The sequence below is a fragment of the Leuciscus leuciscus genome (genome assembly GCF_965113295.1).
Source record: "Leuciscus leuciscus genome assembly, chromosome: 20".
NCBI lineage: Eukaryota > Metazoa > Chordata > Actinopteri > Cypriniformes > Leuciscidae > Leuciscus > Leuciscus leuciscus.
This window is the reverse complement of record NC_138744.1, coordinates 22,627,837-22,650,397: the sequence shown is the minus strand read 5'-3', so window position 1 is coordinate 22,650,397 and position 22,561 is coordinate 22,627,837. Positions and strand designations below refer to the sequence as shown.

Here is a 22,561-nt window from a genome sequence, read left to right as displayed (position 1 = left end):
CCTTACACAGTTCCAACACCATTCTATAATAGAAAAGGTTTTCACTTTCTGAATGTCAACTTCATTTGAAGCTAGTTTATTGAGCTACAACACTGCCATTAAAGAGCTGCAATAGAGAAAGAAAGCGTGTCTCTGTTTAAGGTTTCTCTTTTGTCACACAGCTGATGCCCAGAGAGTGCATTAATTCACTATTTGATAACTTCACTTGGACAAAGATCTGGGGTTTACCAGCCCCTCCCGGATTGGGTCGCTCTGCTGCCTGGCTCCACCCACAAGTCAGCGTCTTCGTCATCCTCCTCCTCTTCTTTGTCATGAAGGTGCTCGTCTGTTGTTTGACTGCTATGGAAAGATTTCTATAACCATATTTCATAACGTATGCTGTGTGAATGCTAATTTCCGTTTCCTCCCACATTCTTACATGCATAGTTCTGGATGTCTGCGGTCTCTACAACAATGCCGGTCCCTTCTGGAGCTTTCATGCCTGTTTTTATATTGGGTCAGTCATTCTTTTCTCATTTTTAAGCATAAAATGTAACTTTTTGATGTTTTTCTAATTATACTAAGAGGTATTTTACTTGCTAAAAATTTATGAACTATCAATCAAAGGACAGGTCAGGTAGAAGATTGTGTGCAATAGGTTTTTCAGCAAAGTTTTGATCATGTTGATAATTTAAAGGCCTTAGAAATTTATGTATAGGGTTAAAATAATTAGATAATAAGATAATACATATCATAATTTTAATTGTAATGTGACTGAGATAATTTGATAATGTTTCTGAAACAAGCAGGAGCAGCATTCGGCCGTTTGGTGGGTGAGATCATGGCCACGCTTTTCCCGAACGGAATTCTGTTTGATGGGATCGTGTATCAAATCCTGCCTGGAGGCTACGCAGTGATAGGTCTGCAAATATTCCCCTTCCAGCCAATCCTTCACACCCCTAAAATCCCTTTTTACTCTTATAATAGCAGATTTATAATTCTCATATGCTTCCCCTTTCAAATTGTCGAAATCTGACGCTTTGCTTGTCCTTGTCTCTGTGTGTGTGTGTGTGTGTGTGTGTGTGTGTAGGGGCAGCAGCTATGACAGGAGCAGTCACACACACAGTTTCAACTGCAGTGATCTGTTTTGAACTGACGGGTCAAATCTCACACATTCTGCCCATGATGGTGGCTGTGATTCTTGCCAACATGGTGGCACAGGGCCTACAGCCATCTCTTTATGACTCCATCATTCAGGTCAAAAAGCTGCCCTATCTCCCAGAGCTCGGCATTGGCCACATCAGGTACATCTACTAGACCTCTGGAGACTGACGTATTTAGATGCGATATTGGATCTGAATTGATGATAGTGTCTTTGACCTTTGTTTCCCCTCAAATAGTATAACTTGTTTATTTGATGATGTGGCTCTATATGTCCCACACAAGGGAAATGAAAAAATGATGGACAGAAACTACCTTGGCTCTTGACATAAAATATCTGTCTCTCTCTTTCTCTGCATGGCAGTAAATATAATATCTTTGTGGAGGACATCATGGTGAAGAAAATAAAGTTTCTGTCACCTCAGTCCACTTACAGAGAGCTGAAAGATCTGCTGGAGTCCACGTCTCTCAAAACCATCCCGCTCGTTGACTCAAAAGGTCTGTGTTGGGTGAATTAAAAAAATGATGTGGGGGAAAAGAAATCTGAATCATGTGTATGAAGTCACATTGTCAGAAAAACAAAGTTGCAATTATAAGAAATAGTTGCAGTTGTAAAATACAAAGTCACATTGTGCGATATTAGGAGAAACGGATATAAAGTCCCTCCAAAGATACAGTATAGAAGACTATTTCCACTGTAATTGTGAGATAAGTATTCCGAGTATGGAAATAAAGTCACAGTTTCAAGAAACAAAATACATTCTCAGTTATGATATATAAAGTCAGATTATCAGATATAAAGTCAAAATTAACTCTTTTCCATCAGTGTTTTTTTTTTTTTAAGTTGCCAGCCAGCCATTTTGATTGTTTTTACAAAACCTTCATGGCCCTAGAATATGTATGAATATCTGAACATACAATATGTGACCCTGGACCACAAAACCAGTCACATGGGTACATTTTTTGAAATTGAGATTTATACATAATCTGAAAGCTGAATAAATAAGCTTTTCATTGATGTATAGGACAATATTTGGCCAAGATACAACAATTTGAAAATCTGGAATCTTGAGGGTGCAAAAAAATCTAAACATTGAGAAAATCACCTTTAAAGTTGTCCATTTGTAAAGATTGTGCTGCATTCACTCACAAAAATAAATGTTTTACATATTTACGGTAGGAAATTTACAAAATATCTTCATGAAACATGATCTTTACTTAATATCCTAATGATTTTTGGCATAAAAGAAAAATCAATAATTTTGCCCCATACAATGTATTGTTGGCTATTGCCACAAATATACCCGTGCGACTTATGACTGGTTTTGAGATCCAGGGTCACATATATCAAAAGAAAGAACATTCTTAGAAATTATTATTTATTTTTTTCTTGCTTCATGCCATGAACCTTGCTTGCATTTTATATGAAGACTTAAATGTGGGTAAGTTTCAAAAAGCTACGTTTTGAACAAAAAGTTGCGCAAAATCACGTTTTTGTTGACCACTACGTCTGGATCGGATTCAGAACGATGATCTTGAAAATAGACCGAGGAGATCGTGTCCATCAACACCCCCAAACCTTGCACAGTCATATAAACTATTTGTGGGTTTGACATTTAATTCAATACCGTTTGGCAGTTTTGATTTATATGCTGTTTAATGTTTGATGATTGCGCTATACACGTAAGCAATGCTTGTTTCTGCTGCTGCTTCACATTTTGATCCGGAGAATTAGTACTATTTCAGAAGATGCTTAATAGCCCACCCTACCGTACAACAGTGAAATCATGGATTTCCGGAAAATTCAGTCAATGGCGGTGAAAGAATTAAGAGAAATAGTCACAATTGTGAGATACAAAGTCGCATTGCAAGGTATAAAGTCAAATTGTGAGAAATAAAGTCTCAATTACAAGAAACAAAGTTGCTATTATGAGAAGTTACAATTACCTTTTTTTTCCTTGAAGGCTGGAACAGCTTTTGTGCCACGCTGTTCATCGCTGGTCAACCAGCACGGTCCTTCTGGTGAAGCTGGTTGACCAAGGATGTCTGGCTGGTTTAACTAGTTAAAAAGCTAGTTAATATGTACTGATGATCAACTAAGCTAGACTTTTCAACAGGATCTTGTAACATGTGTAGGTGTGTGTGATCATGATTCCTGCAAATATTTGAAATTGATGTAAATGTAAATTCTTTTCCCATTCCCAGAGTCAATGATTCTATTGGGCTCAATTGAGAGATGTGAACTTCAGGCCGCCTTTGATTGGTGGCTCTCAGCCGAGAGGCGGGTTTATAACCGAGGCGAGGGCGTGCCCAGCCCAGGGTCACGGGTCAGCTGGGAGTCCTTCACCTTCGTGGATGAGGAGGTCGGAGAGGAGAATGGAGATAAGGTGAGAGGAGCTCTAGAAGTTTTCTCACACACTGCTGTTCCTAGAAGGCCGTCTAAGAGAATGTCTTTGTTTTTGTTTTTTGCTCAGAGGTTGATTTTAAGTTCTCTGATCTGACATCAATAAGCAAAGCTTTATGCCAAATCAATGTTCTTTTCTGAAAATCAAGCAAATAATCTGAGTGTACTAATCTTACACTGTAACTAAAATGATTAACAGGGTAACACTGTCTCTGAAGAGCGTAACGGCCCACTGGGGTCCCCTAAAACCACAGACATCTCCACTAATCACACCACATCTGGTGAGTACATATACATGTTACCCAGAGGTTTTATCTAATCGACAACCAACTCTACACCAACTCACCATACTTCGTGTTAGAATGCATTCATGGAGCTCATTGATTCCAGCTAAATGTTTACCAGAAGAGGTTTGTGACATCAACACTGACATGTTTAAGTTGATCCTAACAGGTGCCCTGCAGTCCATGAGGAGGACACTTCATCGTCTTTTCTCCTCGTCTTCCTCATCAGGGCAGACTGAGCCAGAGGTGTGTCTTTTAACACGATTGTCACTTACCAAGGCAGCACAACTTAGAGATGTGTCACTTACTGAAAACATGAGTGCATTTTAAAGCAGGAAATCATCTATGCCATGCTGTTGATTACTTCAGATGATCATTTTATCCCTCATTTTGTAAAACAAACAAAGTCTTGTGTACAGTAATGGACCTACAATGGAAGTCTATTAATGCATTACAGGTTTATCAGCTTTACATTGACATTACAGGACTTTGGATATACCAAGGTTTTCACAGACAAAGTTGTTGAGCAATTTTTTTTGTATTTGTTTATATTCAATTCAAATGTAATTGTAAATGTAATATAGTGATTATACATTTATTTATATGGCACACAATAGACATTGTTTCAAAGCAGCTTTCGAGGCAGATAATACCGTTTACATTTTGCAACAAAACAAGCAATGAGATTATATGTATATATATATCGCTTTACTTAATATGTGCTTTATGCATATGTAATAGGACACTTTTATATATCCAATTTATATAAAGAGCTGGGTGATAATATAGTTACGTTGTGACTAAATTAATTATATATTACATTATATCATTATTATAATTTTTTTTTGTTTATCCCGGTCTTGCCTAATAGACTTCCATTGTAAATATTTTATGTTAATAACAGCATGTCCAATTTCCAGTATTTCTGCTATAATTGTGACAACGGCTGTTTGTTTTCACATTTTTGTTATAAACATAAACTGTGAGTATGATATTAATAATATAAATAATATGAAAAATATTAAATAGGGACCTGGACCCCTGGTTGAGAATCACTGGATTATAGTAAAAAAAAAAAAAAAAACTCTCTCTCATATAAAAAATTATAGATTCACGATATTGAATTATCATATATTATTACTATATTTTCATACAATAACTCCTAGTATTTAAATTGAATTGTTTAAAAAAAAAAAAGCAATAGATTGCTTTTAACACATATTTGAATTAGATGGAGACAAATCTCGCATTTTTATATTTTTGTGTTTTAAAAGCGGGTTGTGACACGTTTTGTCCTTTTCACTTCACTGAGAGCACAATTTCACATCAGCAGTTATCAGCTCTCACCTGCAGGTGGCGTTAGATATGCTGTGTGGGGCATTTAGATTTGCAAAACAAGATGAAAAATTCAAGGGGTTATTTTTACTGTGAATTGTGATGTTATCCTCCAAACATTAATGTACTGCTTCCGACACTCCGTCTACCTCTCATTCCTCTCTGTAGAGCCCTGCAGCTCCTCCTGTAGCTGATAACATGACTCCTGAAGAGGTAGAGTGATGCATTTATTTATTTATTACCACTGCAGTCCAGACAGACGGACACAATTAGCACATCAATTCCAGTCAGTCACTCGTAGTGACCCTGATTATGTTGTGTTGGGGGAGTTCAGATCAAAGCTTGGGAAGAGGAAGAGCTGGATAAGCCGATTGACATTGATCAGATCCGTGTTGACCCCTCACCTTTTCAGCTGGTTGAGAGAACATCTCTGCATAAGGTAATCCACAATCCGATTGAGATCACATATGAAATACTGAGTATTATGTCGAGGATTTATATCTTTCCAAGTGAATTATGAATTATTATTTTATGTGAATGTCAGTCCAAAGCTCTCATTATTTCATGCCCTCTGGGTAATGTTTTTTGATAAAAAAACTAAAAACATCTTCATTATTTCCTGCATTCAGGAGTTGAAACAGAGTGAAATGTCTGTCATAGTTTTTCCATATACATAGGATTTTTAATTCCATTCCTCTATGGATATAGAAAAACTTAAATATCTGTCACAATAAATATATATATATATATATATATATGCCCTAAAACAAATTAAAAAAGACATTTAAAAAGTGATAATATATTTTTCCAATATTTAAATAAATATTAGAATAAGGATTCTGTTATTCTATTAGAATACAGGATTCTGTTATTCTATTAGAATACAGGATTCTATTAGAATAACAATTCTATACAATGAAATTGTATTTGTTATTTTTATTTAATGTTAATTGTTACTGTTTAGTCTTTCAATATTATATAAATGTCAAGTATTATTTTAAATATGATTTTCAAAAAATGTATATGTAAATACATATTTATATATTGTCTGTGATTTTATACTAATATATATATATATATATATATACTGTATATAATATATATAATTCTTATTACATTTACATTTATTCATTTAGCAGATGCTTTTATCCAAAGCGACTTACAAATGAGAACAATAGAATCAGTTAAAACTAACAGTAGGACAACAATATGCAAGTGCTATGACCCTTCCCAGTTTAATCCAACACAGTACATGTTAATAAAAAAAAAAATTATTGAATAGAATAGAAGAGAAAGTGTTAGTATTATCAAGTGCTGTCGAAAAAGAAGTGTCTTCAGCCGTTTCTTGAAAGTGGCTACGGACTCAGCAGCTCTGGTTGAGTTAGGCAGATCATTCCACCAGCAGGGAACAGTCATGGTAAAGGTCAGAGAAAGAGATTTTGTGCCTCTTTTGGCGCTTTTCCACTACACAGTACCAGCTCACCTCGACTCGGCTCTGTTTGGTTTTCCACTGTGTAAAAGTTGTACCTGTACCTGCTTCCAGGTACTTTTTTTCGTACCACCTCCGGCGAGGTTCTGAGCGAGCTGAGGCGATACTAAAATGTGACGTGAAAACACGGCAGACTGCTGATTGGTCAGAGAGAATCGTCACTATTCACTGCGTCATCATTGCACGCGCCAGACGGAGTATCCTGAATAAAAAACAGCAAAAACAAAAACATCCAAAAACAGCATACACTCGATTTCCTCCATTGTCCTGTGTGTGTGGGTAGCGGGTGCCTCGCGTAGAAGATTAAAGTCACGGCAGTTTCCTGCGGCGTCGCTATGACGACCAGATACTATTGTGAAGGTACTATCTGCAATGGAAAACGGAGCGAAAAGCGAGCCGAGTCGAGCTGGTACTGGTAATGGAAAAGCGCCATTTGTGATGGCACCACAAGACGTCGTTCGCTTGCAGAGCGCAAGTTTCTGGATGGCACATAAGTCTGAAGTAATGAGTTTGAGTAAAAGGGAGCAGAGCCAGTGGTTGTTCTGTAGGCAAACGTCAGTGACTTGAATTTGATGCGAGCGGTAACTAGCAACAAGTGCAATTTTGTGAGGAGAGGAGTGACGTGTGCTCTCTTCGGGTTGCAGAGGTTTGACCGGTTGACCAAATCTACATGACCGGGCAGTTCTAGCAATGTGGTCTGTGAAGTTCGATTGATCATAAAATTACCACTCCAAGGTTCCTGGCTGACCTTGATGGAGTTATGGATGACGAGCCTAGCTGAATGCTGAAGTTGTGATGAAGTGTTGGGTTGGCTGGGACCACAAGTAGCTCTGTCTTCGCAAGGTTTAGTTGAAGGTGGTGGTCCTTCATCCAGCCAGAAATGTCTGTCAGGCAGGCTGAGATACGATCAGCTACCGTCGGATCGTCAGGCTGGAATGAGAGGTAGAGTTGTGTGTCATCAGCATAGCAGTGATAGGAAAGCCATGTTTCTGAATCACAGATCCTAGTGATGTCATGTAGATGGAGAAGAGAAGTGGTCTGAGAGCCCTGAGGCACTCCAGTAGCTAGATGTTGGGTCTTAGACACCACACCCCTCCACGACACCCTAAAGGACCTACCTGAGAAGTAAGACTTGAACCATTGGAGTGCGGTTCCCGAGATGCCCTTCATCTTTAGGATTGACAGGAGGGTCTGGTGGTTAACTGTGTCAAAGGCAGCAGACAGATCCAGCAGGATGAGAACTGAGGATTTGGAAGCTGCTCTTGCAAGTCTCAGAGCTTCAATTACTGAGAGCAGGGCAGTCTCAGTTGAGTGTCTGCTTTTGAAACCAGACTGATTGTTGTCCAAGAGGTTGTTCTGTGTAAGGAAGGAAGAGATCAGGGGCCGTATGTATAAAGCCACTCAGAGTACAATTTTAGTCTCAAGTCTGTCAAAATTCTAAGAATGACGTCATTTTACTTTTATTCCTAGACTTAAGAATAAGTGTGATTCATAAAGGTTCCTAAGTGTCAAGACTAGGTCTCAGCTCCTAAATTATTTAAGAGAGCTGAAGAGGTCTCCAAACCTAGTTAGGAGTAACAAGATGGCAGCAGAGAGGAGGAGGCCACGCACTTTTCAATGAAAATATGATGTATTGGAGTTACAGTAAATGATGACAGAGTTGATTTTATAGCAATGAAATGAAAGTAATAATTACATTGTTGCCGACTGGAAAAAAGCAGCAGTGCACCGGTGATGACTTGAGCTCATCATTCCACAGTAAGCAGGGTCTTAATAGCACTATTGTGGCACTGACCACACCAAGTACAGTAGTGGCTTAAAGTGATGTGCAGAGTTTTTATTTTTTATGACCCTACAAGTTTGCTTAAACCATCAAAATATGAGGAAATTAGTGTTTTGTTCTTCCCTCAATTTTTTTTTATATTTAAAATATATAAAAATAAACTTAGTGAAGATATTTATCTGACAAAATTATTTCAAGTCAAGTCACTTTTTACAGTACAGATTGTTTCTAAGCAGCTTTACAGTGATAACAGGAAAATAATGCAACAAAGATAGTTTGGGCTGTACAGCAGCTCTAGAAGAAAATAGTGTCATTGTGCAGCTTAAGTAAGTTCAATGATGATTCATTTCCATTGTAAAAGATCATTAGTTATCTATTTAGTTCATTATACAGCCGCTCTAAGAAAACAGTGATGTCATTGTTCAGCTCAGTTCAGTTCTCAGACAATGGTGTCAATCCAGGCAGATCAATAATATTGTTGAAAAAAGGGCAAACTACAGCTACAGTTTTTTTGTTTTTGTTTTTTTACTAAAAAGCTCACAGGAGAAAAAAAAATTCATACATTGTCTGCAACATAGTCAGTTGCTTGTCCTCTCTTGTTCATTTGTTTGACAGCCTTGGCTAAAAATGATGTCTGTACAATTTGACATGTTTCATTGTGTTATCACAAATAAACAATTGACTCCAAGCACAACTAACAATACGCGTACAAAATCTTTAACTCATTTTTAATACTATTTGAATAAAGGGTGAGTCTGTCAATTTTCCTTGGCCTCACTTTTAGCCAATACTATATGGCAGTTCATTGACTTTCCAATTTATCTTCAAATCTCGCAGTAAAATAAAGCCACTTTATTGAGTATTTGGGGCTTTCCTGAGTTGTTGGATCCATTGATGGAACTCGTGTTTGCATAATTGCTCCAACTGTAAATGAGGAGACACGCATCAATAGAAAAGGATTCCACAGCATAAATACTAATTTGTGATAATTTTGCACAATGCAAAAAAGTAGGGCTTTGACTCTGAACTTCGTTATTCAAATATAATTTGAATATTAAAAAAAAGATTTTCGAACGAATATTAGGCAGCCTTTAATATTCGAACCTATTATGGGCATTATTTTTTGTAAACATTGTTTTAAATTCAGATTCCAAGGCTTTTTCACGCCTGGTGAAGTTGTGAATCGCGAGCACATTAGCAAGGCTATTATTGGTCCTACAGGAGAGGTGACGTTAGCGTCCTGGTTAGCGAATTAGTTCGAATATTAATATTAATAAACAAACAAACTTCGAATATGATTTTTGGGCAAAAGTCAAAGCCCTAATGCAAAGCTTCAGTGTCTTAATTAAATTATTTTATTATAATTAGATTAAATGATTGGTGTCATGCTGCAGTGACCTCATCCTTGCAGGCTCACTATTGGCTGATTCAGTGGTTGAGGGTGGCCATTTTGGATTGACATCCCTGTAGTCCTTAGTTCACAACACTTAAGTGCCACTTCAGTCAGCACTTAAGAATCAGTCCTAGACTTTACTTCGAGTTGCTTTTAGCTTCTTTATAAAAGTCTCCTACTCTTAGAGAAGTCCTACATTTAACTAAGAATTTTTTGACACCTAAGTCAAAGCTTAAGACTATTCTTAAGAGCATTTCTTAGAAGTTTTATACATACGGGCCCTGGTTGAAAACAAATCGTTCAAGTGTTTTCACGACGAATGGAAGAAGAGATACCGGATGTGCTGGATTTAGAGTGGGTTTCTTAAGCAGTGGGGTTACCCGAGCCTGCTTAAATGCTGTGGGAAAGGTACCATTGTGAAGAGAGGCGTTTATGATGTGTGCGTTAACTGATAAATGTGTGTGTCAGTTTGTGGATTGGTAAATTGGCCGCTGATGGTAGTTGTTTTATTTATGAAGAATGTGGCAAAATCGTCAGCTGTTAGGGTTGATGGAGGAGGGTTGAGAAGAGAGGAGAAGGTTTTGAAAAGCATGCGAGAGTCAGAAGAATTGTTAATTTTGTTGTGATAGTAAGTCATTTTAGCAGTAGAGATGTTAGCAGAGAAGGAAGAGAGGAGGGATTGATAAAGACCAAGGTCAGTAGGATCTTTCGATTTGCGCCACTTCCTCTCTGCACTCCTGAGTTTAGAACGATGTTAGCGGAGAGCATCAGATAACCAGGGGGCTGAGGGTGTGGCGCGGGCTGGCCTGGAGGAAAGGGGGCAGAAGTTGTCCAAGCAGGGTGTTAAAGTGGAGAAAAGAGTAGCAGTTGCACTGTTAGTAACTAGTGTTGAAAGCTGATCAGGTGGAGGAAGTGTGGATGAGACCAGAAAGGATAGGCGAGAGGGTGAGAGTGAGCGTAGGTTTCGCCGAAAGGTGACCTGTGGATGAGTGTGTGTTGTGTTCTGAGGCAGGTTGAGGTTGAGAGTGAGGAGGAAGTGATCTGAGGTGTGCAGTGGAGTGACCAGCGTATGGTCAGTGGAGCAGTAGCGTGTGTAAATAAGGTCCAATTTGTTACCTGATTTGTGAGTAGCCGCAGTAGATACTCGTTTGAGGTCGAATGAGGCAAGCAGAGTGTGGAAATCAGCAGCCTGAGGTTTTTTTAGGTGGATGCTGAAGTCTCCAGGAACTATGAGAGGAGTACCATCCTCAGGTAAGGATGAGAGTAGCACATGGCTCCTCCAAGAAACTGCCAAGCTGACCTGGGGGACGATATACAACTACAAAATGGATTTTAATAGGGCAAGATGATGGTAATTGAATGTGATTCAAATGAGTTGTTGTCACACAGAGGTGGTAAATGATCACATTTCCAATCGTTTGAGATGAGCAGACCAGTACATCCACCCCTACCAGTCAGACGAGGGGTGTGTGAGAAAGTGAAGTTAGTGGAGAGGGCAGCTGGTGTGGCAGTGTCCTCTGGTCTGATCCAGGTCTCAGTCAGGGCCAGTAGGCGGAGACCTGAATCTGACTAGAAATAGATGTAATGAAATCAGCTTTGTTTACAGGGGACTGGCAATTCCTGAGACCAATAGGAAAAGAGAATATAGTACTAGGAGACACCGGAAAGGTATGCAGGTTGTTCGGATTGGACTGCCTCCTACGTTTGACATTTGATTTACGCATGTTAGTAATAGTAGGGATTTGAAAACACATAGTGTAAGAAAGATCACATGAACGTTGTGTAGAAGATAAAGGAAACAACAAGAAAATTAAATAAACAACAAGAAATTAATACTCTCAAGTGCCTCGTTGTATTGGTCCTTGTTTGGTGGAGTCGCACAGGTTGAGTCGTTGGTCTTTACACTCTTTGGTCTTCACACGAGGGCTGCCGCGTGCACGGTGCACTAACCTATTTTACACACGCTTAATACCTCGTTATTGAATACAGCAGGCCAGGCCCTACTATTTGGCCAAGCGAAACTCAAAAGTCACGACACACAAACAAATGCCAAGCGGGCGCGCGTTCTACCAGAGTAAGACACAGTAAACAAAACAAAGTTTCCTAGCAACAAGAGCCGCGCTAAAATCTACTGGGAAAAGTAAACACTCACAGACTGATGTTCTCTCCTGTTGTTCGACTGCTGCTTCTAACAAGTTCTAGCAGATGGGTAAAATAAATACTTTAACTGGCTTTGGTCACGCCCCACTATTTGGCCAAGCGAAACTCAAGTCACGACACACAAACAAATGTCACGCGGGCGCGCGTTTTACCAGAGTAAGACACAGTAAACAAAACAAAGTTTCCTAGCAACAAGAGCCGCGCTAAAATCTAGTGGGAAAAGTAAACACTCACACACTGATGTTCTCTCCTGTTGATTAATCACACACTTATGAAATTAAGCATACAAATTATTTCACAAATCAGAATAGGGAAGTAATCACTCAGTGTTAACTGATAAAAACTCGACTGTGAAACTTTTCATGAATCAGAATAGTGAAGTGGACTCGAGGAAGGGTAAACTGACCAAAAATGTATTGTGAAATATTCCACAGATCACAGATAACTTAGTCTATTTGAGCCTAGCATGACCCGACTAGATGAGCGTTTTGTAAACTTATAAGCTGATTTATCTAATGGCTTGGACCGTTATTCATTGGCTCTGCCTGTTTGCCATTATTAAACATTAAAAAAGGACAGAGCAGTGAGAAACACTCTGGGTTACAGCGATGAAATGCGATTTTCACAAATCAGGTTCAATCTAAAACAAGTGATTGACAAATCAAGCAGGTCAAGATGACACTGGTTTCAGTCCAACTTTTGGAGCTATTCATGGGTTTCATCCGGTCCCTTTCCACAGGTGTATAAAATCAAGCACCTAGATTATGAATGCAGACTGCATTGTGCTTGATTAATACACCTGTGGAAAGGGACCGGATGAAATCCATGAATATGCATTATAAAATTCACTGTGAATAAAACACTGATTTGGGATCGCCTCACCTGAATTCACAAATCATGAAGAATGGCATGCGATATTATTTGCATGTCTACGACAGCGCACTGCGGATTTATCTCAAAAGAAATATCAATATCAAACCGCAACTATCATTACTGCAGTTGACTCCCAAGATCATGCGTGATGTAAAATATGTGTAGGCTACTTCATTCATTTATTTGCATTCAGTTATTTTAAAGCGTTAAGGATTTTGAATTAATTGCGTGCGTTTAATTAACGTTGACAGCCCTAACACACACACACACACACACATTTTGGTGGCCAAAATAATTAGAACGGTAAGATTTTTTAATGTTTTAAAAGAAGTCTCTTCTGCTTACCAAGGCTTCATTTATTTGATCCAAAATACAGCAAAAACAGTAATATTGTGAAATATTTTTGCAATTTAAAATAACTGTTTTCTTTTGAATATGTTGTTTTAAAATGTAATTTATTCCTGTGATCAAAGCTGAATTTTCAGCATCATTACTCCAGTCTTCAGTGTCACATGATCCTTCAGAAATCATTCTAATATGCTGATTTGATGCTCAATAAATATTTATTTTATATATATATTTATAATTTTTTATTTTGCGTGTACACACAAACACACAAGTATATGCTTGCTTGTTTGTTTCAGACTCACACGCTGTTCTCTCTGCTGGGTCTCAGTCATGCGTATGTAACCAGTATTGGTAAACTGGTTGGGGTGGTCGCACTTAAAGAGGTAGAGATGATTTATCGCCTGTGTCTACATTTATATTTACATTCTTTCTGTCATATGCTGGTGTGTCTGAGTAAATAATTCTGCTGTTCTCTCCTTTTCACACCCAGCTCCAGAAAGCAATCGAGGGTTCGACTCGTAGCGGAGTGCGACTGCGTCCCCCTCTGGCCAGTTTCAGAGACGCGAGACGCAAGGCCAAAAAACCTTCTCACTCCTCTTCCATCCAGTCCTCTCCCACACGGGACAGAGAGCTGTGGAGCGAGGGAGTGAAAAGAGAGACTAAAGACGAGTCAGTTAGAAGTTGTGTCCAGAAAGCGGAGAAAGAGTGCGACGTGGCCACGGGCAACAGCAGCAGAAGTACGGTCAGTACCTCTCAGGAGCAACTGCCTTCCCCTTCTTCTTCCACACTCCCTCTCTCCTCTCTTCACCCTGTGCCTGAAACAGAGGCGGATGCTGATAGAGAGAGTGATGAGGAGCCTTTATAGGTCTATTGTTTTGTAATTTACTCAAATTCAGCCCTCCAGGGGGAGGCAAACCATATTACGGTGCTGCCTTTGAGCCCAGCATGGGTCGCAGCGGTGCACCAGAGCTGCACAATCTGACTTGTTGGTTGATTCTCTACTCTCCGGACTGGACTCTTATGCTCTTTCTTTCTAGATGTTTTTATTCAGTTGAGTTTCTTTTTGTTGTCTATTACATTTGTACATATGGACAGTCGGTCTGACACATCTCACTGAATGCCTTCCCCTCTCATTGCCAATCCCATCCCAGTGTTTGTCTGCAGTACTTCTTATTATATCACTGTAAAAATGTGTGTAAAAATGAAAGATTTGTTACCTTGAGCTATTTATACCTGATCTGACCCTTAAAAAACTACTTGTCTTGGTGTAACCCAATGTATTCAGGTTAATTCAGATATACTAAATGTTTCGACTTGCTCATTTAAATGTTGCCACATGAAGCACATACTAGGTTTCCTTTTTTTTTTTTACACTGTAAATGTGAAATTTAAAGGAGTATTCAAGGTTCAATAATGTGTTGTTTGGTAACTGAATATTATAAATAATTTTCGGTAATTGAAATGAAGCTGAAATGAAATAAAATGTAAATATTCGATGAAAAAGTTCAGCTGAAATATGTTTAATTTGAAGTAAAATGTTAGAAAAAAAGATATATAGAAATAAAAATAGAAACTCAGCATCACAAAATTATTCAAATGAAAACTGATAATATAAAAACAAACTAATTCAAAATGTTAATAGATGCTATAGTATATACATAATACTAGAATAACACTGATTTAATTAACAGAATTTGTGAAAAATCAAAGTTACAGTGAGGTACACTGTAAAAAAAAAAAGAAAAAAAGTTGCTGCCTTAAATTAAGTACAATCAACTTGGATGTTTAAGTAATTTCAACTTAAATTACATTAAACTGACTTTATGAAAATTAGTTGAATCTTGTATAACTTAGTATTAAGTATAACTTGTAAAAAAAAAAAAGTTGAAAATTGCTTTTAAAACTTATTTTGATGAGTTAAAGCAATGTAAAAAATATATGTTGTCAACTTATTGATCATATCACTTTTTACAGTGTACTTACAATGGAAGAGAACGGCACAAATGTTTGGATTTAAAGGCAGAAATAAGAAGCTTGTTCTTTTATAAAAACACTAACATAAATTTGTCTTTTATTTTTAAGCGGTTTATTTTTTACAGCTGTTTTAAGTTATTTTGTCCGTACTAAAATCAGTTAACGGATAGTTTTTACATCATATGTCTATAATATTATAATAGTCAATATTTTAACATAAATGTATTGCCCCCTTTCACTTCCATTGTAAGTGCCTCACTGTAACCCAGATTTTTACTACTTTTATTACCTCCTTGTTTTGGGGGTTATTGACATTATGCTACATATTATGTAATTTAATCTTGTGCTGAACCTGGAATATTCCTTTAATCACTAGTCATTTGTTATGAAAAAGTTTTGTTTACTACATAATTAAAGCTGCAAAGTCATTACTTTTATCATTGGATCTTTGATTAATCTATTGATGAATTTTTATTTGCCTATAATTGTGTTTTAATGGTCTCAATAGCATGCCGGCTTTTTTGCCATGTCTTAAAAATACACAAAGTGCGCAATAAGGCTTTGTTTGCTTCATTTATTTGTTTCTTCATTATTTTTGGGAAAAATAAACAAATAGCAATATTCTTGAAGGTCAGGGAGGTGTTTTGTTCGTGCAGGAAGAAGAGATGGGTATGGGTAAGAGAGAGAGAGAGTTCGATGGAGGACGAGGAAGAGCACATTGGAAGAACCATCTTATAACCTTCAGTAAAGCATGCATAGATATACAGTACGTGTCACAGAGCACTTTTATATCACACCTCTTATAGATCAGTCAGTCTCACATCAATGGATTTGTGTCTGTATAGTTTGCTGAACATTTTGAGTCATAAATTTTAACATGACTGTTTCTTATCCAAAATATTACTTTTTCTGAATATGATTCTTCCACCAAGAGGAGACAACACAGGGTTGGAGTTATAGACAAATAACATACGAAGGGAAAGAGGAGAGAAAGACAAGTTCACAGAAAGAAGGAGAGGTAGAGCAAAGGACCGTTTACAGCATCATGCCAACAGACAGAAGTTTTGTCGTGAAAGATGGCAGTAGAATCGTACAAAAAATCCATTTGAAATTAGTTGGTCTGTAAACACAAATGATAAACAACTACATCCAACTAAGTACATTTGGCTTTTTGTTATTTATTCATTCATATATACCTTATCTTACATAAAAAGCAATAAAAGAGCACATGACATCACTCCTTTGGTTGCAGTAGTATTACCTGGATTCGTGCAATTGGCATGTTGGTTGATTATATGGGTGAAATCTTTGAGGCATTTTTCAGATGGAAAGGTGAAATATGGAAGTGAGATTACAGGCACAACAGAGTAAATAATGAAATTGCTCTTGAATTGACAATGAATTAATCGATTGTCAGATCCTCCAGAATAATGAATGAGGAATATAAAGGTCATTTAATATCCCTCAGGTGACGTATTGTACGTCTATGTATGGCTTAATAAGAAATAATGTACAGTCAGAGCGTTCTTGTTACCGTAAAAGATTTGTTTGGCAATAATGACCAGCTCAAATCCTCCATTACAACATACAAAACCGGTCTAGATGAACACTGCAACAGCTTTACAGTAAAACTGAAGTCCTCTGAGGTTATTTTCAATACAATCAATGACTGAAATGCAAGATGGCACCAGCTGTGTTTGTATGAAATGAGAAAGAGTGAGTCTGTGATGGGATAAAGATAATTTTTTTTCCTGGCGGAAACAAGCTTCCATTAAAAAACATCGCTTAGGCTTACTTGCGAGATGACAATGACAAGTATGTGTTGTGAACTTTGGATATATTTAACATCTGATATCCAATAGTATGAGCGTGAAAAATAAATCAATAAAGTTGATACTGTAAGTAGGCTAATAACTATAAGAGTGATGACGTGAACACGTTTTACAAGTAGGAAACTTGTAATTCCACAATGATGTGACTGATTAAATCTGATGTCTACGGATATGAGATGCTGAGACCTACGAGCATGCGTGAACCATCTAGGACTTGAATGAGGGAGCGAAAATTTCAGTTTCTTTGTAAAAAGGTGAGTTGATTGACTAATTTATTCATTTAGACATGCAAAACATCCACGTTTGCACATCATTGTCAAACTCTAATGAAGGAATGTATTGTTATTGTTATTTACTTGAATAAAATGTTAATAGCTATAGCCTATGCACATGAATATTTGTCATAGTGCTAACCAAACTATATTCTAATCGGTTCATTGAACTGAACTGTCCGAAATAACGTTCGCGGAAAAGAATCGTCCTTCATTCGGAACCGTATACAAGCACACCACTGTGAGAGAGGGAAACGTTTAGGTTTGCTTCATTTTGCTTTATGAATCGCAAAATAAATAAAACCTGTGGAATATGGATGACCACGTATGACATTCTCACCAAACCAGAGTGATACCATTACAACAAAAGGTGCATTTATCTCAAAATAACAAATAGATATCACACAGGCTTCAAAGTTAAACCCCTCCCCTATATAATTCTTAAATAAATAAATGGGCACATATTATTTCATGTGAGAAACTTTTGGAATTCTGTATGCTTCATGTAAAACATTATTTTAAAACATTAACCTTATGACATACAATGAAATGTTTTATACTGTACACAAAAATCTGTCAGATCTTCCTCTGGAACCCAGCAGTGAAATAATATGTACCCCAACATATACAGGAGGGAGTGCACACAATTCTGTAGAAAAATAAACATTGTCCCAACATTGCATAAATAATCAGTCAATAAATAAATTCATTCAAGTCAATACACTTCATATAGCTATTAACGCTATTCTTGCCACCAAGTTTGTATTACACTCAATCATCAAAGACGTGTGTCCTCCAAAGAAACGGTCATAAAAACCAGACAGTTGCCTTTTTTTCTTCTTTTTTGTTGTTGTTGTTGTTGTTGTTGTTGTTGTTAAATCCTTAGTGACTCATTCATGACATCACAATGCAGAATGATGTTGCTTCTGTTTAGGAACCGGCTTCTCCTACTTTGGGAATCGATGCATATGCTTCACGTCCGTTTACATACAAACACACAGTCAACACAAAGTTTGTAGCGTCATAGTGACTGTAATAGTCAGTGACCATGACGAACAGGAAGACGCCTGTGCAGTTCAAAATTCCATATGGCCTGAGTTGTTCATGAGGTCACTTTCAACTCGGATCAACGTCCATTTCCATTCTCATTCTGCGGAGACATTTTTTCTTGAAATCTTGATCAAGGATATTTACAGTATGTGGATCCAGGCCCTGTTCTATTCTCCCCTTGATATATAGTGAAAAGAATTGTAGGCAATGGAATACATATTTTAAATCAGAAATTATGACATGCTTTATTATAAAAATAATCACCAAGAACCTATCCTGCAAGTGGCACAAGAAATACATGTACGAGTCGCCAACAGGACTGAATGCATGGGGGAAAGAAAACTTTACTATAGTATTTTTCTAATGACTAATTTGAGGTTAATGCTCCTCTGAATTGTCATTTCTTATGAAAACAAGCTAAGGATAATTTGATCCGAGTTCATTTCATCTATATATTTCAAACCCCTAAAGGCAAGGTTTTACTAAACCAAAGAAAACAAAATCCACGCGAGTAAAAGAAAATGGGAAATGTGGTATCAGAATTCTGCAAATACAATGGGAAGTGTGACTTTGTGTCTCATAAAACAATACGTTTCCAATCTAAAAGGCATCTGTCCTTCACCCAACAACCAATGCAAGTGCAAAAAGGTTTTTCAAACATTTCTCTCCTTTAAGCAGCTGATCAAATCTCTAGACACACAGAGCAAGTCTCCGGCTCAGCTCAGAGTACTGAGGTCCAGTGCAAATATCTATAAAGTGTTGTATAGGACTCCAGAGCACAATGACAGACACCATGCATGCCAAACGACACACAGAGAAGGAAGCACGCTATGTTACAATCCAGTGTGAAATATATCCGCGGATGAAAAAGCTTGTTTCATCACACTTGTGAGGGCAAAAAATAAGGCAACACTTTATTTCGATGGTTCCTTTTGAACATTCTGTTGACTATAAGTAACGTTGCAACTATATGTCCATAGTGTATTAGTAAACCATCTGCAAAATATCTGCTCCCCCAACAGACATTCTACTGACTATAAGCAACTTTGCAACTTATTCTAACCCTAACCCAGTCTACTTAAACTCGACTAACACTCTAACTAGAGTTAGTAGACATGTCGGTGCAACGTTAATTATAGTCAACAGAATGTGTTAAAGGGACCGTCAAAATAAAGTGAAACCAAAAATAAATATTTAAAACATATTGCAAAATCTCCTAATGACCAACTTGTGACAGTTCGTACTACTTGAATCAAAATGGGGTTGGGCTGTGATTTAATCATTTATAATTAGCTTAAGAACAATAGGATAGTCTGCTGTCATACAAAGGCAAAACAGCATTAAAATCGAAAATCAAATCAATCAGTCATTTTCATTTTTCTTGGTTCCAGTGTTGGTGTAGGGACAGCATTTTGGCCTTTGTAGAGCACAAGTATAGTGTATTTTGTACACTTCCATTCAAAAGTTTGGGGTCAATAAGATGCGTGTGTATTTGTGTCATTGGTTCTTTCCTTTGAATAAGCTACTATATTGTGTGTTCAATTTAAAATAATTAATTGATCAAAAGTGACAGTAAAGACATTTCTATTTCAAATAAATGCTGTTTTTTTAACTTGATATTTGTCAAAGAATCCTGAAAAAAATCTATTACCATTTCCACAAAAATATTGACTCTTTTCAACAGTTGCTAATAATAAGAAATATTTCTTGAGCAGCAAATCAGCATATTAGAATGATTTTGAAGGGTCATGTGACACTGAAGACTGGAGTAATGATACTGAAAATTCAGCTTTGCATCACAGGAATAAATTACATCATTATTTTAAAATATATAAAAATAGAAAAAGGTTATTTTAAATCGTTATAATATTCCACAATATAACTGTTTTTGTTGTATTTTTTATATCAAATAAATGCAGGCTTGATGACTAAAAGGTTCTTGCAAAAACATTAAAAAACTTTACAGACCCCAAACTTTTGAACCCTATGCACTTGTCTTTATGTGTATTTGAGTCTATGAGGGCTTGAATACCTTGCATATAATATAAACAGCAGACAGAATTGTGTAGATTGTGCAGTGGCTTGTTTTACGATTTCACAGCCCTGAAACACTGAACTTGTGTTCCACCTGATAGCGTCAAAAACGTAAATGTAGTTGAAGAGGAAAAGAGAATTTGTGTGGTCAAATCACATCGATATCTTATGGTAAGCGTCTGTGTATGATCTGAAGTTCTGGAGGGCATGAAGGGCATGGAAAAAGCTTATGTTACTGTCTATTTTACAATTATATATTTCATTTTTTTGTTGTTTTCTTAGAAAATAATTGTATTATTATCATCATTATGGTTTATTAACTATAGTTTATTGTCTTTATTTTGAGTAACGAGAGCCATCACTCCTTGTAAAAGCATGCACATATTTAACCGAAAGTTCTTCATATTCATCTTCCTGAATTACATACCTCCGTCTCTATCGCTCCATTGAGTTTTCCTCATTCTCTCCATTCCCAGTCCCAAGGAATTCCCAACTCCATTCTGTACCTTCCTTTTTCAGACATCCATAATATAAGGCTTAAAAAAATCATAATGTTCACATACGCAGTGCAGTAACTGTCAGTTCTGCTTTTCCATTTTGGGTTCGAGCAGTCACTTGAATTTCACAATAGTGTTTGATTCCTGAAATAGGAGTTGATATTGTTTGATTATGCTGATTGAAATGTCTGTCAAAACCAGCTCAAGTCTGTCGCCGGCCACTTAGTTGGTTGCTGTGATGTCTACAGGCAAGGATTCTGACTCCTCCTCCTTTTCTTCAAGCTCTTCAATTACAGACGGTGAGACATCAGACGCCTTTCGCTCTGTGATAAAATCTCCAGGGGCTTGACCTGGACTGCTTCCTCCCATTGAGGTCACTTCCTCTCTCTGCGTCATTGGAGATGGAATTAATGTCACTGGTTCTGGTTCCATACATAACGTTATATCTTCCTCCTGGAAAAAAGGCTGGACATTAGTCTGGGTATGTGTCATTTCATTAAACGAAATTGCAAAACAAATGTTTTGTAAGTTTCCAAACAGGTTTTGTTTTGGGACACTAAAATAAACAGCCCAATATTAAAATTTATATTATTACTTGTAGTAGTTCAGTTAAGTCATTTTTAAGTTGTTACCCATAAAAAGTGTAAACAAATTATTATTATTTTGATCGACCCTAGGGGTGCGTTTCCTGTACACCGACAAACTTGCTGTTTAACCACCATAGTCTGATGCATCATTGGAGAAATTGACTAGCGACTGGTTCCTGAAAACGTAGTAACATGGTTGCACCTCTGTCGTTTGAACTACATTTTTCAACAATCAGAATCAGAATGAGCTTTATTACCAAGTATGCTTTCACATACAAGGAATTTGTCTTGGTGACAGAAGCTTCCAGTGCACAGACAGAATCATGACAGCGACAAGACCGATAATAAAAAGTAAAATAAGTGAATAAATACAGTATAAATTCATAAAATATACACAAAACAGACATATATGTATGTACAGGTATGTTATATACAATGCAAGGGAATGGGAATAAGAGGTATGGTATGCTAAATAAATATAAGTATAAAATGAGACCGACAAGACCGGACAACAGGTGAGTGTGGATGGTGAGTATATGTAGAAGAGGTAATTTGGCAGTGACAGGTGCAACTGGTTAGAACTCAGGTGATGGTGAACGGATGGGAGGAGCAGGTGCTGGTGCTGAGGGCATATTGGCAGAATCTGTGACAACATGTTTATTGCCCATGTGGGGGCATTTAGTTGTGCATGAGGTAGATGGCCTGAGGAAAGAAACTTTTCTTGTGCCTGGCTGTACAGAGCTCTGTAGCGCCAACCAGATGGCAACAGTTCAAAGAGGAAGTGTTCTGGATGTGAGGGGTCCAGAGTGATTTTGCCAGCCTTTTTCTCACTTTGAATGAGTACAGTTTTTGGAGAGTGTGAAGGGGTGTACGGATGATTCTCCCAGCAGTCCGCTGTAGTATTCTGAGGTCTGATTTGGTAGCAGAGTCGACCGTTACAGAAGTGCAGAGGACAGACACTATGACTGCAGAGAGGAACTGTTGAAGCAGCTCCTGTGGCAGGTTGAACTTCCTCAGCTGGCAAAGGAAGTCCAACCTCTGCTGGGCGTTTTTCACAATTGAGTCAACGTGATTGTTCCACTTCTGGTCCTGTGAGTAGTGCCCAG

At 37.5% G+C, this 22,561-nt stretch overlaps 2 protein-coding genes across 13 annotated transcripts in view; one reads left to right on the top strand and one right to left on the bottom strand.

The window, feature by feature from the left end:
• Positions 1 to 20,487, top strand: part of clcn1b (chloride channel, voltage-sensitive 1b) — a 52,299-nt gene extending 31,812 nt beyond the window's left edge. For all 5 annotated transcript variants that reach the window (XM_082150277.1, XM_082150275.1, XM_082150278.1 and 2 more), the window contains 12 exons: positions 162 to 317; positions 427 to 496; positions 789 to 899; positions 1,070 to 1,283; positions 1,505 to 1,638; positions 3,346 to 3,527; positions 3,744 to 3,825; positions 3,998 to 4,074; positions 5,332 to 5,376; positions 5,498 to 5,602; positions 13,506 to 13,592; positions 13,700 to 20,487. In XM_082150277.1, the coding sequence (XP_082006403.1) occupies positions 162 to 317; positions 427 to 496; positions 789 to 899; positions 1,070 to 1,283; positions 1,505 to 1,638; positions 3,346 to 3,527; positions 3,744 to 3,825; positions 3,998 to 4,074; positions 5,332 to 5,376; positions 5,498 to 5,602; positions 13,506 to 13,592; positions 13,700 to 14,074 (1,638 nt within the window). In that variant the 3' untranslated portion in view covers positions 14,075 to 20,487. The remainder of the gene's footprint in view (positions 1 to 161; positions 318 to 426; positions 497 to 788; positions 900 to 1,069; positions 1,284 to 1,504; positions 1,639 to 3,345; positions 3,528 to 3,743; positions 3,826 to 3,997; positions 4,075 to 5,331; positions 5,377 to 5,497; positions 5,603 to 13,505; positions 13,593 to 13,699) is intronic.
• fam131bb (family with sequence similarity 131 member Bb) overlaps positions 18,147 to 22,561 on the bottom strand; it is a 54,383-nt gene continuing 49,968 nt past the window's right edge. For all 8 annotated transcript variants that reach the window (XM_082150412.1, XM_082150410.1, XM_082150409.1 and 5 more), the window contains one exon: positions 18,147 to 21,321. In XM_082150412.1, coding sequence (XP_082006538.1) covers positions 21,091 to 21,321 — 231 coding nt within the window. In that variant the 3' untranslated portion in view covers positions 18,147 to 21,090. The remainder of the gene's footprint in view (positions 21,322 to 22,561) is intronic.